At 36.5% G+C, this 16,146-nt stretch overlaps 1 protein-coding gene across 1 annotated transcript; it reads left to right on the top strand.

The window, feature by feature from the left end:
- The first annotated feature begins 2,664 nt into the window (after positions 1 to 2,664).
- Positions 2,665 to 3,243, top strand: LOC149260546 (protein NRT1/ PTR FAMILY 8.2-like). Its single transcript, XM_089459980.1, has one exon. The coding sequence runs from the start codon at positions 2,665 to 2,667 to the stop codon at positions 3,241 to 3,243; it is 579 nt and encodes a 192-aa protein (XP_089316106.1).
- Positions 3,244 to 16,146: the final 12,903 nt, after the last annotated feature.

Raw genomic sequence — 16,146 nt, 5'->3', positions numbered from 1 at the left:
TCTTTTTTGGGATGTTGCTCCTTAGTATCCTGAAGTGCATTGAAACCTATTTAAAGAACATGTTTGCTACTTCTTGTCCCTTTATGGTCTTTTTGCAAGGCATAATATTTCACATCTTGATGAACTTATTAGCTACCACAAATAAATAGTCATGTCCCCTCCTAATCATTGATAGAGCTCCAACATAATCCATGGAAATGATTTCCCAAGGTCTAGTGGATAGTGATAAGTGATGGTATAGATCTCGCTTCTTTTTACTAGACTTGTTGGTATAGAAAAGTACATCTTATAACATATTGTGTTATATCTTCCTGCATTCTGGGTTATTGCATGTACCTTTCTAAGTTGACAATTGTCTTCCCAAAAATAAAATATCTTACAACCTTGGATATGTGATCCTCTATGATAAGATGCAATCGTTCACCTTTAGGAGCATAGAGTTTGTTGACCTTATAGAGTAACCTATTCTAGAAATGATAATCATCCTTGTTTCCATCTTCTTCTATATGAATTTGGCCCCACATCTCTCGAAACACCTCCTTGAAGTACTCATATTCTATGTATACCTTTTTGTATAAATCACAAGTAAAATGATCCATGTCCATCAAAGTTCCCAAAGATATAATATTGTATGTGGGTGCCCTTGAAAGCATGTCTACTAAATTATGTGTGTTGTATGTCTTAGACCTGATAACTAGATGAAACTACTATGAAAACCCCATCCACTTGTAATGTATGTTTTGTTGTAGCTTAGTCTAGAACTACAAATATTGTAGTTGTTGGTGATCATTGTGCATGATGGCCTCCTTGGCCATCACTAGATAACACTTTCACTTGTTGACACCTTGAATAAGGGCATAGAGTTCCTTGTTATAGGTATATTAGTTTCTATAAACCTTGCACCTTCAAAATGATAACAAAACAATAATTATATTACACATCAAGGGAGAGACATTTTTATATAGTGAATACATTATATTAGTCCATACTTTATTATCCTAAGACTAAGTATCATTATTATATGTAGGAGACAAAGAGTACAATATATAATAAAATGGTATGATGAAAGGATTTAGCTTGCATAACACTGTAATATATAAATGTAATCATTCCATATCTAGGGATTAATTAGGGTTTTTAGGGTTAACATGGGGCTTATATAGGGCTTAACATGTCCTCCCCCGCCCCCTTCAAACAAGTGTTGTCCTTAACACTTGAATATTTGTGGGTGTTTTTGCATGAACAACTCATCTTCCCATGTCACCTCTTCCACCGTTAAGTTCTTCCATTTGATAAGGTACTTAGTAATTTCTTTATTTATCAGCTTCTTAATACTTGTTCTAGGATTGTTTTTGTATCTAATATGATTTCTCATTCTTAGTTTATCTGTAGTAAAATAGTTTGGTCTGGGATCTTGTCTCCTATTACCATATTTAAGCAAGAACCATGAAAGATTGAATGTACACATGAGATAGAAGAAACTCCAATTTGTAATCCATAGTTCCAATCCTCTATGACACCTTATAGGGGCCATAATATCTTGGTGGTAATTTATCTTCATTCTTTTATTTCTTGAGTGATATCTATTTATATATTTGTAGTCTCACAAATACCCAATCACCCACTTTAAATTCTATTTCACTCAAACATTGATTTATTATTGTTTCATGTTATTTTGTGCTATAACCAAGTTGTCTTTCAATAGCTTAATAACATCTAGTTAGTTGGTGTTGTATGTGGTCCTCTATTGCTTGACCATTTATAATCTCTTTCAATGGTGATTAATCCCTTTCAATTTGATGAATGGAGAATGATATCCATAAAATATCATGATATCTAAAAAATTGTTCATATATTTTAGGAAATGGAATATTAATATTTTTTAATTGAAAATAAAATTTCTCATACACCACTCTATTTGCATGGAGAAATATTATTTTCTCATATTTAAAGAAAACTTTAAGAAGTAAGGAAGAAAAATTCAAAGTGTAGGTCTCCATAAATGTGTGAAATTTGATATTTCAAAATTTGTTCATATATTTTACGAAATAGAATATTAATAATATGTTATATCTTTATCCTTATTTATTTTATTTTTTCAATAGGTAAGCACCCATGAAGATTTGAACCAGTGACCTATCCGAAGGAAAAAGTATCTTAACAATACACCCATTCATTGTCAATCCAAAGCCCCATAGGCTTTATCCTTATTTAAATTATTAACCTTAAATTATTTATTTATTTTAATTTCTATCTCATCTCATGGAAAACATGTTAAAACAATATTAACAATAAACATATAATCAAATTATTAGGAAAATTGCATTATATCATTCATCATACCGTGTTTCAGTTTTGAAAACGTATCGTCTCTCTTACCATATATCACATTCAACCATATTGGATGAACTTGAATCTTGGTACCATTTGCAATATGATCCCCGATTTATCTACGAGAAGCTGGCAGTGGTGGGGTGCAAGCGAACATGATGGTATACCTGATTACAAAATACAACATGAAGAAAGTGGCAGTTACCAGTATGCTGAATGCCTGGTCTGGCTTCTACATCGACCGATTTGGAATTATAACTATCCGCTGCTTTTCATATGTGCTGGTCTTTATCTTATCGATCGCCCTTCAATTAAAAACTTAATCTGTAGGCAATGTTTATTCTGACGCTGACGGCTGTAATTTTGCCATCTTCCTGTAGCGCCACGGAGAAGAAGTTGAACAAATGCGAGAGCGCATCTGCGAGGCAATTCGCTCTTCTGGTTTTGTTTTTCACATTCATGGCGGGCGGTTCTGCCAGGACAAGGCCGTCTGTCATGATCTTTGGGGCAAATCAGTTCGCTCAGGGTGGAGAGAGGGAGAAAAGATGCTTGCAGAGCTACTTCAACTGGTATTACTTCGCAGGCCGTGTGGCTATTAGAATTGCCCTCTCTGTTGTCGTGTATATTCAAAGCGATGTTAGCTGGGGTTTCGGCTTCAGCCTCTGCACTGCTTCCATGGTCATGTCCTCCATCTTCTTCCTTCTCGTCGCGCCAAATTACCGGTATGAAGTTACACAGGGCAGCCCTCTCACAGGGTTCGCGCAAGTTATCCTGGTCTCAGTCAAGAAGTGCAATTTACCGCTGCCTCCTGAACCTTCGAATCTTCACCACGGTGAACAATCCAGCTGTGATAAGCCCTGCCTTACGAACCAGTTCACCTACATGTATTATTCCATTTTTATTACTCTCTGATACGCGATATTCACAGTCGGAGCTGCTTTTCCCCTGTGGATCTACTATATATGTAATTAAATAAAAAAATTGACAAGTGTTTAAATATAATTAACATTTAATTATTCCGGTCCTGAAACATTTGGCTGTTAAATGAGTGATAGTTTTAGTATTAAGTTTTGCGTTTAATTCCGGTCAAGCTCTATGGTTAAGTGACTCAGACGTGATCTTTTTGGCTGGATTGATTACGGAAAACATAAATAAATAAAAAAATTTAAAAAGAAAAGAAAGAAACGAAAAATATGATTTTGACTCTTTTTTGATTCCAAGTCTATTTATAATAAAAATTTTAAAACGAAAAGAAAGAAAAAAAAATATGATTTTCACCTTTTTTATTTCCAAGTCTATTTATAATAAATTTGTATAGTAATGTCGATGAATGTGTTTTTAATTTAAATATGTTTAAATTAAATATATATTTTTAAAATAATAATAATAATAATTTGGAAAAATTTGTTTTTTTTTTTATAAAAGAATTTTATTATTCTTTTTATTTTGACAATGTGTGATATATTATAAAATAATTGTTTTTGGTAATATTGATATATTATAAAATAATTGTTTTGATATTAATCATAGATTTATGTGTATCTTCTTTATCATTTATTTAATTTATATAGTTCCATAAACCTGTTAGAATTTTCTAGTTATATCTTGGATTTAACATAATGGCTACCACTATATCCAAGTGTATATCCAACCGTATGCAGATTACATACCAATAACTTGTGGTTAGTGTCTTGAGACAAACCAAAGTGAACCTTTATTATAAAAAACATTTAGCTTTATAACCTTATCACAACAAATCAGCATATTATTTGAAAGACATATTTTTTAAATATCAATATTTAACCTAAGTAAAAGATTTTGCACAAATTTTTTAATGAATATTTCCATATATATTGATATTTCTTTAAATGAATGATAAAATTAAAAATTAACCATTTTAATTATAAAATTATATGATTTTATAAATTTCAATATTATAAACAAATTCTTAATTTTTTATTATAATTCAATAACTAAAATTTGTAACTTCAATCAATTTTATAAATAGTTTTACTAATTTTTTTAAATAAAATAAAAAATAACTTATTAGTCTTTACCTAGTTACACAACTATATATAATTTCCTAATTTTTTAGAAATCTTATTTCTACTTTTTGATTAAGTCAACAAACTCTGATGGGACATAATTCCCCTAGTGGATGGCCTTTTATTTTAGATATGGGACATAATTCCCCTAGTGGATGGTGTTTTATTTTAGATATGGGACATAATTCCCCTAGTGGAAAGCATTTTATTTTAGGTATAACAAAAAACTAATTTTGTGAATGGTCATTCCTTTGGTAATGCTACTCCTTTGACCAATGATATCAGAACTAATGTGGTTGTAGGGATTTTTCATAAAGAGGGTGAGATTGGGGGCTAAACACTACTATGCTACTGCTTTCCTAATGAGGTCATTTTAGTAGAGGGAGGGAAGGGCTAAACAAATCTCCAAATTCTCTAACACTAACACTATGCTATTGCTCTTCCCAATGATACCAGAATGACGATGTTATAGGTCCTTTACATAAGCAAGCTCGGGTAAGGACTTAAACTATGTTTCATTATGTGAAACTTTCACTTTTTAGCTTTCCTCCGCACAGTGAAAAATTCGCACAACACTGAGATTCACCCATTCATTTTTAACGCAATGGAATAATAGACCAAATGCTGGGAATGGTAGGGCATTAGCTTAATGACTTTGATTGGCTTCTCTAATTGTTGGATGCTGCCATACAGTGCTATGACCTTCACTACATTGCTAGTGCTTCTCTCTTATATGTCGTAGAACATATTAACAGTTTATTAATATTCTTCACGAGATGAGTAATTTCTCTATATGTTCTCCTATTTCACCACAACTATTAATGATTTATTAACACAACAAATCTTCAACAATTACACACGATAGTCATTTTAGTATTTTAAATGAACTTCAATATTTTAAATCAACATAAAAATTTAAAAATAAAAACTTGTCAAATCAATTAACTATGCTCCAATTAGAATACATTTAATGGTTGACAGAGATAGTATTGTGAATCCTCGTCTCTTTGTGGTAAAAATTATAAAGATCAAATAAAAAATCATTGTCACAATTTGCAACGCGGATAAAAATGAAGAATCAAATTTATTGATCAAATTGGGCAGTTCTCAGGTGAGAGACTACACCTGGAGATTTTTTCTGGTAAAATGATCTGCATTCATTCACACAAAGGCCTATTACATATAAACTAGCACATAAATAGGGTGGTTTGAACCATCTACAACAACAAACAACCAAATCTAGGAAAAGACTAACTTTCTCCATTAATTCTAACACTCCCCCTTAATGGAGAAAGGGCTTGGAAAAATAGAATACCCTTGCTGGTCTAGTCTCAGCTAGGCTTACAATAGTACATGAAAAACTTGGTAATTGAGCTTTCATTTTTGTCTTCTTGCTTGAGAGTCCATGCTTGTTCATTTGTTGGTGAAGTTTCATCTTCACTTTTATTGCCATAAGGTAGTGATGGAGCTTCTCCTCCTTTGTACGTTTTCTACCCCAAAAGCGGAACACTTGAACTCTTATCCTCCTCTTTCTTGATCTTGATTGAAGGCTAACATTCAATGTTGCAGGTCCTTGAGACTTTTCAATTGTTTCTTCTTGAATGCCAATATCTGCACACTTAAAAACAATGTTAGATTCATATTGACTTTTGTCTTCCTGCTCCTTCAAGAGAGCTTTCATTTCTCCATCTTTCTCTGCTGCCATAGTTTGTTGATTCATGCCTTCAACCTGTTTACTCATTTTTGTTGTTGCAAACATGTTGTCCTGCATTTTATTTGTATACGGAAATAGGCTTTTCTTCTCACTGAACAACAACTCATCAATAAGATGCTTTTCACATCATGAGATACATAGATCTCATAAAATTTGACTTCATAGGTCTCTACATCAGGGAAGCTTTCTTCATAAAAAAATTCAGATTCTACAATAATGGTTGTTTCTTCATCATGACATGTTTTAATGTCAATTACAAGCACACATTCATCACTCATCATTGCATCTTCAATGTTGACATGTTCAGTTTCACAATCAGTTATGGGATTGAAAACACAATTATCATTTTCAAGAGAAAAACCTTCATCATCTTTAGCCTCATTCAAACTGTATTTCATTTCTAAAATATCCCACAAAAATTTTGCATTTTGAATCTTACCATATTCATGTAGTATGTTGAACATGATGTTTTCATCTAATGCAGATGTTGTAAGATGTAATGATGATGCATCTCCACTATCATAGTTTAAATTGATAGCATCTGCAACATAATTCAATAAATTTACCTTCCATAATGTTGTTTTCATTTCAGTTGCCCAGATTTCATAATTCATACCTGAAAAAGAAGGTAAATCTCACATTAACCTCTTAACAATTTCATCAAGTTCTAGATCTGAATCATGATCCTTGACTTGATCAGCTATAAGTCCATCAGCGTCAACTCGAAACTCTTCACCAAATTCAGCACAATATATTACATCTGTCCCTTGATGTTTTCTCCTTAGTTTTCTTCAAGACTCTTTTTGTCTCCTTTGTTGACCCATCACTGCACTCACTTCAACACACAAACACTCCTTGAGGACTCTTATCAGCAGCAAAATAAAAAACTAGTCCCAATTGGCTCTCCCGAAGTAGCTCTTTTCCAGCCAGCCAAAACAACTACTCGCACTTACAATATACGATCACTGTATCATGCTAGAGAAACACTGGACACACCTCTCCTACAGGATTACCAAACCAGGCAAATTTGATGGAGGAAATCTGCATACCCTTGGGGAATTCAAGTTGAAGCTTCAACTTTGTATTTACTAGCATTGTTCCTGGTGCTTTCCACAAATGAGGATATGAAAGATCGACTTCATAGGCAGATGCACAAATGATTTTAAATATATATACTAATATTCATACAAAATTAGATTAGGAAGAAGAGAAATCAAAGAGAATTTCTCCTCCCTCATTCAGCAACAAGTTAGCACTTTTAGTACTTGAATCAGTACAACCTAGCAAGAGTTCTTCACTATCTGGTCCAGTGAGCCCAATTCTAAGTCCTCTGTGCTCAGACAAAAAAATGCTTTCTATGGAAAACTGGTGCCTCTGTCATCCCCAAGAAAATAGTGGTACTATATGTTGTCCTATGCGGGAATTAACCTCGTTCACATCTCCTTTGAATTTTACTTCTCCCGACTCAAGTCTAAAGAAATGTGGAATCTTCAATAGCCATGACAATTTTAAAGGCTATGAACCAATGCCTCTTCCGACCCCAAAGGATTGTTCAACGAATATTTTCTTGTTCACATACGACGAGTTGTTGGTTTCCTGCCATATATTTTCACTTAGAGTGCCTTATCTTTAATGGCTCTTCATTGCTAAACCCTCTTTCAATGTTGCTAACTGCTCTGCAAATCCTCCAAGCAACATCAATTAATCGAATCCTCTCAAACAAGAAACACCTCTAAATGGAGAAATCAAATCCAGATCTCAGGCTAAGCTCTAAAAATGACAACACAACGTTTCACTGTGCTCACACTACTCCTCACTCTTTTCGCTAAGCAACTCCACACCACACACAGTAGCACAATGGCACTCGATCAACCCACAGATCAACACTGCCCAGGGTTTGCCTTCAGCACCGCGCTTAATGCTTGCACTCCCTATGGTCAAACACTGCTTCATGACTCCATGCCATTGTTGGAATTTTCTGATAAATTCCATAACAGACAGACAAAAATTGCTCTGTTTTTGCACTCTGTTTTTGCACATTGTTTTCTGGAAATGGTGTTGCAGCAACTTAGATTGGTGTTGCAGCAACGGTGAATAATACTCTGTTTTTGACACAGAAAAATACTCTGTTTTTAACTCAGAAAACAGAAAAAATCATTCTCTGGAAACGGTGTTGCAGCAACAGAGTTTGGTGTTGCAGCAACGTTGTAACTGGTGTAACAGCAACGGGAAAAAAAAAACTTGTATTTATTAAAAATAAACTAACTGTTACAGATTTGTCTTCCTCATACTGAGGGAATTTCACAAAAGATTGTGCTTTAAAAAACACCTTCCTCTTGACAGAGGGATTCAACAAGGAATGCTTCTGTTTTACACAAATAACATCTACCTTCTCTCTCAGCAAACAACCATAAAACAAATTGCATTCAAATATCTGCACTGCTGTGCATTTTTTATTTTTATTTTTCTGCTGTCTGCTACGCTGTTGCGTCTACTCTGCTGTGCACTGCTGTGCGTTTCAGTGTTCTGAAGAATTTATCTTCACGCTGCTGTCAGCTCTCCTCTGCTCTGTATCACTCTTCTGCTAACCATTAAAACATAACTGTTGTCTGATATATTTATATGTTAAAACATATCTGATTTAAACAATAAAATAATTGCAAAATATCTTCTAATGCCTATCTCCAAATTTATTGCAGCAAGGCGGTGATGCTTTTATCAAAAACAAGTTGGCGGTTGCAGGGGAAATCAATTGTGTGAGTTTAATGCACATTTATGTGCAAAAATATCAAAGGCGACTTTGCGGCATCAAACAGCCTGGAGAATTTACTGCTTATCAGTTTCGTGACCAACTGTTCATTGTTGCAATTGGAATTAAATTCCAACACTCCCCCTTAATTTCAACTGCTGCATACCCAGACATTTCCTGAAATGATCAAAGCCTTTCTTTGCTAATGGTTTTGTCAAGGTGTCAGCTAGCTGATCTTCTGTTCTGCGGTGCTGCAAAACAATATCACCATTGTTAACCAATTCACGTATGAAGTGAAATTTGGTGTCTATGTGCTTTGTTCTTTTATGAAAAACAGAGTTTTTAGACAATGCTATTGCTGAGCTATTGTCACAGTAAATGGTTGTGCCCTTTTCTTGTTCATGACACAAATTTCTGAGAACTCTTCTCAGCCATACTACTTGGCATGCTGCTGCTGTTGCTGCCACATACTCTGCCTCTACTGTTGACAAAGACACAACTGGTTGCTTCTTGGAAGCCCATGAGATGACTCCCGATCCCATATGAAACACATATCCTGATGTGCTTTTCCTATCATCAACACTTCCAGCCCAATCACTGTCAGTGTAACCTGTCAATATGAAACTTTCAGAAGAGGAGTATAAAATACCAAACCCCTTCGTTCCATTCACATACCTTAGAATCCTCTTGGCTGCCTGCCAATGAGTCTCTTTCGGTCTTTCCATAAATCTGGAAATTAAACTCACAGCGTGCATAATGTCCGGCCTAGTTGCAGTCAAGTACATAAGGTTGCCAACTATGCTCTTGTACAGTTTTGGATCAAAATATTTGCTGTTGTCTTCTTTGGTCAATTTCAACCCCACTACAGTTGGAGTCACAGCTGCTTTGCTGTTCTGCATGTTAAATCTCTTCAACACTGCTTCTACATATTTATCTTGAGAAATGAAAATACCATTTTCACTTTGGTCTACTTCAATTCCAAGAAAATATCTTAAGAAGCCCAAGTCAGTCATTTCAAATTCACTTTTCATGACTGCTTTAAAATCAGCAATGAGAGAAGCATCATTGCTAGTAAAAATCAAATCATCTACATATAAAACAACAATAATAATCTTACCGTCATTCTACTTTATGTAGAGTGTGGGTTCACCATCACACTTATCAAACCCATTCTCAATCAGATAAGCATCTATTCTGCTGTACCATGCTCTTGGAGCTTGCTTCAGCCCATAAAGAGCCTTCTTCAGTTTACAAACTTTATGCTCTTGGCCTTCAACTTCATAGCCTGGAGGTTGATCTACATAAACCTCTTCTTTTAACACTCCATTCAGGAATGCTGATTTAACATCCATCTGATAAATCTTCCATTTATGTTGTGCTGCAATAGACAACACTGTTCTCACTGTTTCCATCCTTGCTACTGGTGCAAAGGTTTCATCATAGTCTTTACCTTGTTGCTGCTTGTAGCCTTTCACAACAAGCCTTGCTTTGTGCCTGTCAATCTTGCCTTCAACATTACTTTTGGTCTTATAGACCCACTTAACTCCAATGGCATCCTTGCCTTTAGGGAGGTCCACTAACTCCCATGTTTTACTCTTCTCAATTGCACCAATTTCTTCATTCATTGCTTCAATCCATTTATCTTAATTTACAGCATCTTCAAAATGAATTGGGTCATCAACATGACAATATAAAGCGAATAATGAATTTAGACCGGTATTGTTACTTACCTCTCCTTGTTCATAAATCTCACTCAGATTTCTGAATCTTGGTCTTCTTGGTGTGCTTGGAGTTCCATCTGAACTTGAGGGTATATCTGATCCCTGTGGTGTTTCAGCAACAGCTGTTTGTGGTGTAACAACAACTGTTCTTCCTTGACTTCTCAAGGCTGTTCGAATTCCAGCTTGTGGTGTGGTTTGTTGAACTTGCTGTGGTGTAGGAGGAGCCACCAAGGAAGGATTATTTGTTGTTGTCCCTTCCTCTTCTTCTTCATGAGACACAATTGTCTTCACATTCACTGTTTTTTCCAAGCTTCCATCCCAAGCTTCATCTTCAATGAACTGCACATCTCTGCTTACTATTAATTTCTTGGTGGATGGATTATAGAGTTTGTATGCTTTTGACTCATCACAATAGCCAATAAAGACACACTTCTCCCCCTTACTATCAAGCTTTTTCCTTAGCTGATCCGGTACATGTGCATATGCTACACAACCGAATACTCTCATGTGAGTGACAGTTTGTTTTTGACCACTCCATGCCTCTTCTGGTATTCTGTTCATGACAGCTTTAGTTGGGCATCTATTCAAGATGTAAACTGCGCAAGTAACAGCTTCTGCCCAATACTCATGCGGCAAATGTTTTGCCTTCAGCATACTTCTGACCATGTCAAGAATGGTCCTATTCTTTCTTTCAGCAACACCGTTTTGCTGAGGTGTATACCTTGCGGTGAACTGCTTTTGTATGCCATTCTCTCTGCAAAAACGCAGAAAGTCTTGGGAGATGTACTCTCCTCCTCTATCTATTCTAAGCACTTTGATATAATGCCCACACTGCTTCTCAACAAGAGTTTTGAAGTGGCGGAATTTCTCAAACACTTCACTCTTCTGTTTCAGCATATACACCCATGTCTTTCTGGTGTAATCATCAATAAAAGTTAAAACATATTTATTTCCAGCAAATGATGGTATTTGCATCGGTCCGCACACATCAGAGTGAACAATTTCCAAGGGTGCTTTTTCCCTTATATTCTTTCATGCTGGAAAGCTTTCTTTGTGTTGCTTGCCCAAGATGCAACCTTCACAAAGGCTATCCGGTTTCTCAATCAATGGCAATCCCTTTACCATTCCCTTTCTGTGCAACAGATTCAGGCCTCCGAAATTGAGATGTCCAAATCTCAAATGCCACAACCAATTCACATCTTTCACCTATTCCTGAAAGGCTTCTTGTGTTACAGCCGCCATAGTTCTTCCTTCCTTCAAATCTGCCCTGAGTTTGAGAGGAAACATTCTATTGCTGGTCATCTGTACCTATGCAATGATCTTCTTACTTGGAGGTATGTCTCTGATTCTACACGTATCATCTTTGAAGAACACGTTGTAACCTTTGTCTATGAGCTGTCCAATGCTCGAAAGATTACATTTCAGACCAGGTACATAGTATACCTCTGGCACAATCATCTGTTCTCCATTTTTTACTCGAATACTGACTCTGCCCTTACCCTTGACAGTTATCTTATCATCAGTCCCTGTTGTTACCTCAGATTTCACATTTTCATCCAAATTGGCAAACATTGCAATATTTCCAGTCATGTGATTACTACAACCTGAGTCTAAGAACCAAAAATCGTCTTGTTTGTCTTGTGCTATGTTACATGTTAACAGCACGTTCTTTGGGTTCTTATCTTCTTCATTTGCAAAATTAACATTCTGCCTATTATTCATGTCATTTTGTTTTTTCCTACATTCATTGGCATAGTGCCCATATTTCTTACAATAATGACATTGGACTTGGGATTTGTCATACCTTTGTCCATGAGCTTGCTGTTTGCTTGAACCTTCAGCTTGGTTCTGATTGCAGCTCCTTCCGTTTGTGCTAGCAGGATAATTTCTGCCTCTGTTTTGGCTTCTTCCAGGACCTCTGTTATTTGCTCTGCCTCGACCTCTTCTTTGGCCAAAAGACATCTGAGTCTTGAATGCTTGCTCAAATGAGGAATCTGTTCCTCTACTCAGTCTGTGTTCATGGGACAAAAGTGAAGCACTCAGCTCATCTACCGTGAACCGTGAGAGATCTTTTGTTTCTTCTATTGCTACAACAATAGATTCAAACCTTGAGGGTAAACATCTCAAGATTTTCTCTACAATCCTTCTATCTTCAAGAATCTCACCATGAGATCTTATATGGGTTATCAAGCCAATAACCTGAGTGAAGAATGAATCTATTGTATCAGATTCCTTCATGCTGAGATTTTCAAAGTCTCTCCTCAACATCTGCAACTTTGCAGTCTTCACCTTCTCCATGCCTTGATAGGCAGTTTTGAGAATATCCCATGCCTCCTTAGATTTTGTTGCTGCTGCAATCCGCGGAAAAACACTTTCATGTACTGATTGGAAGAGGAAAAAGAGGGCTTTGGCATCCTTCTTTCTGTCGCCCTTCAACTGGTCTCTTTCTGCTACTGTCAAAGCAGCCAGTGTTGTTGCATCTGCAGGTTCAGCATAGCCATTTTCAACCAGCTCCCATATTCCTTGAGAAGCAAACAATGCTTTCATTGTTATGGACCAATAACTGTGATTTTTCCCATTAAACTGTGGCAGTTGGGAATTTGTCAAACCTGTTCCAGCATCTGCCATCTTAACCTGTATTGGTAAAGAAGAGATACTGACTGTAAAATGAAAACAAGCAAAAACTTTCTCTGCTGGAAAAAGTCTACTAAACAAACTTCTTACAGCTCCTACAGTGAAAAACAAGCTCTGTTTTTTACTCACTGAGTGCCTAGACCAGCTCCGATACCATGTTGGAATTTTCTGATAAATTCCATAACAGACAGACAAAAATTGCTCTGTTTTTGCACTCTGTTTTTGCACAGAAAAACTGAAAATTGTTTTCTGGAAATGGTGTTGCAGCAACGTAGATTGGTGTTGTAGCAACGGTGAATAATACTATGTTTTTGACACAGAAAAATACTCTGTTTTTAACTCAGAAAACAGAAAAAATCGTTCTCTGGAAACGGTGTTGCAGCAACAGAGTTTGGTGTTGCAGCAATGCTGTAATTGGTGTAACAGCAACGGGAAAAAAAAAAACTTGTATTTATTAAAAATAAACTAACTGTTACAGATTTGTCTTCCTCATACTGAGGGAATTTTACAAAAGATTGTGCTTTAAAAAACACCTTCCTCTTGACAGAGGGATTCAACAAGGAATGCTTTTATTTTACACAAATAACATCTACCTTCTCTCTCAGCAAACAACCATAAAACAAATTACATTCAAATATCTGCACTGCTGTGCATTTTTTTTTTTCTGCTGTCTGCTACGTTGTTGCGTCTACTCTGCTGTGCACTGCTGTGCATTTCAGTGTTCTGAAGAATTTATCTTCACGCTGCTGTCAGCTCTCCTCTGCTCTATATCACTCTTCCGCTAACCATTAAAATAGAACTGTTGTCTGATATATTTATATGTTAAAACATATCTGATTTAAACAATAAAATAATTGCAAAATATCTTCTAATGCCTATCTCCGAATTTATTGCAGCAAGGCGGTGATGCTTTTATCAAAAACAAGTCGGCGGTTGCAGGGGAAATCAATTGTGTGAGTTTAATGCACATTTATGTGTAAAAATATCAAAGGTGACTTTGCGACATCAAACAGCCTGGAGAATTTACTGCTTATCAGTTTCGTGACCAGCTGTTCATTGTTGCAGTTGGAATTAAATTCCAACAACCATAGGGAAAGGCTCCACGCAGCCACATAGATTCAGGTGCAATCTAGCAACCACGATCCGCTTTTTCACTGCTCAATCTGGTATCCATAAGGTCCACTTAGATCTGTGTTGTTCTCTTAGTTGACAAATCTCAGCGGATTTTAAAAATCTCGACGTCCTCTCCCTCACCACAGATCTCACGACAACAGATCTCACTAGGCTTCAAACAAATCCGCCTTTAGTGTTGCGACCACAGGATTCACTTCCTCACGAGCTGCGCGCAATCCACAATGCTGCTGCGACCACGAGAAGACTGCTCGATTGGGTTTGGGTTTTCAGCTCTTCTTGTCGGTTCCTCCAACCATGACAAACTCCTTGACCACAGGCTCTTTTCCTCACTGCATCAAGCACGACGGTCTACTTGACCACATCAGTAGATCTCGTCTCCACAAACATGGTGCCACCGATCCAGATTTGTGGCAGCACTTGTGAGGAAAGCTCCCATCAGCACAGACCACTAGCACGCAGTGGCCACAACGATCAGCAGATTTCGATGAAGTTGTGCACCTCGGCCTTGAGGGCCTCAAGGGACTTCAAATTTCGATGGCTCACTTCACAACCAGCGAACAATGCAGTTTTCTGTGGAGGAAGTGCGTTGGTCAACATAGAAAAGTGTGTTTTATGAGATACACTACGTGCTGATTAAGCAACAAAAAACTTTCTCCACCACCGCCACTAAGAGCCACACTACAGGCAATCTCAGTCACCCAAACACTTTCGCTTTCCTTCACTCAACATTGAAGCTTTGATACTATGATAAAAATGAAGAGAGAAATTGCACTTAAACGCTCTGCATTCATCCACACATAGGTCTGTTACATATAAACTAGCACATAAACAGGGTGATTTGAACCACTCATTAAATAATAAGATCTTAGACCTAATCAGAAGTTCTCAATGTTATCCTACCACAACAAACAACCTAATCTAAGAAAAAGCTAACTTTTTCTATTAAGTCTAACAAACACAACCTCAATAATAAATTTTGAGACATGCTTTTGCAGCCATATGCACGAGCATTTTCAACAAGTGAATGCAATTTTATTTCAACTTAAATGTTTTGGATTTAAATATCTGAATTTCTAATCCACTTTACTCTTTTTAAACATTTAAAAGAAATCATAGTTTATATTAATAAACATTAGCCCTTTATAGTATTTCTTCACACCGTAAACCCCACATTACTCAAAAAGTCGACATGCAATAGTGGTTACAACAGTCATTAGTATCCTCATATTAGTTACTGCAAAAGGGTTGACTATCTTCGTATTTTTAACGCCTTGGAGGAAACAACGAAGTTTGGCCTCATATGTTGCTTTCACTATATGTGGCTTTCACTATGCGGAGTGGGCTTGGCTTTCAGCTCATTGTGCGGACCTCCGCAGATTGAACTCAATTTGCGGAGGTTCGGGGTCCGAACAATGAGCTGGACTACCGCTCAAAAAATTAAAATTTTCCGCACAATAGCGCGATAATAGAAGTTTAAATGGTCACAATAAACTGGAAAGCTCCGCAAATACCATCACGTCTCCAGTGCCGGTGAAAGCCTACGCCAAGGCAGGGGTGGAATTGTATTTCGTTTCCCATGGTGCATGGAGTACCCGCGCCCTTCACATTCTAGTGGTGATGCTAACATGTCTGCAACTGCATGCATTTATTAAATACTAATAATTGCACAATGCAGTATGATAGTGGCAATCCATGTGTTGTTTCATTAGTTCAGGGAAGTTCAAAAAGGTTAGTAAATACTCACGGGGAGCGATGTGCCACAGCCACTCTCGGTTGTTGTTTAACTATGCTGCGATATTCCATGTCAAAAGCGTAAAA

This window comes from Pinus tabuliformis, chromosome 6, assembly GCF_031772625.1.
Source record: "Pinus tabuliformis cultivar Carrire ecotype Pingquan chromosome 6, CPIR1, whole genome shotgun sequence".
Classification (NCBI taxonomy): domain Eukaryota; kingdom Viridiplantae; phylum Streptophyta; class Pinopsida; order Pinales; family Pinaceae; genus Pinus; species Pinus tabuliformis.
This window is presented reverse-complemented; position numbering and strand designations above follow the sequence as displayed.

Excerpts from the sequence above, each read along its gene's own strand:
- LOC149260546 (XM_089459980.1), top strand. The coding sequence starts at position 2,665 with ATGTTTATTCTGACGCTGACGGCTGTAATTTTGCCATCTTCCTGTAGC.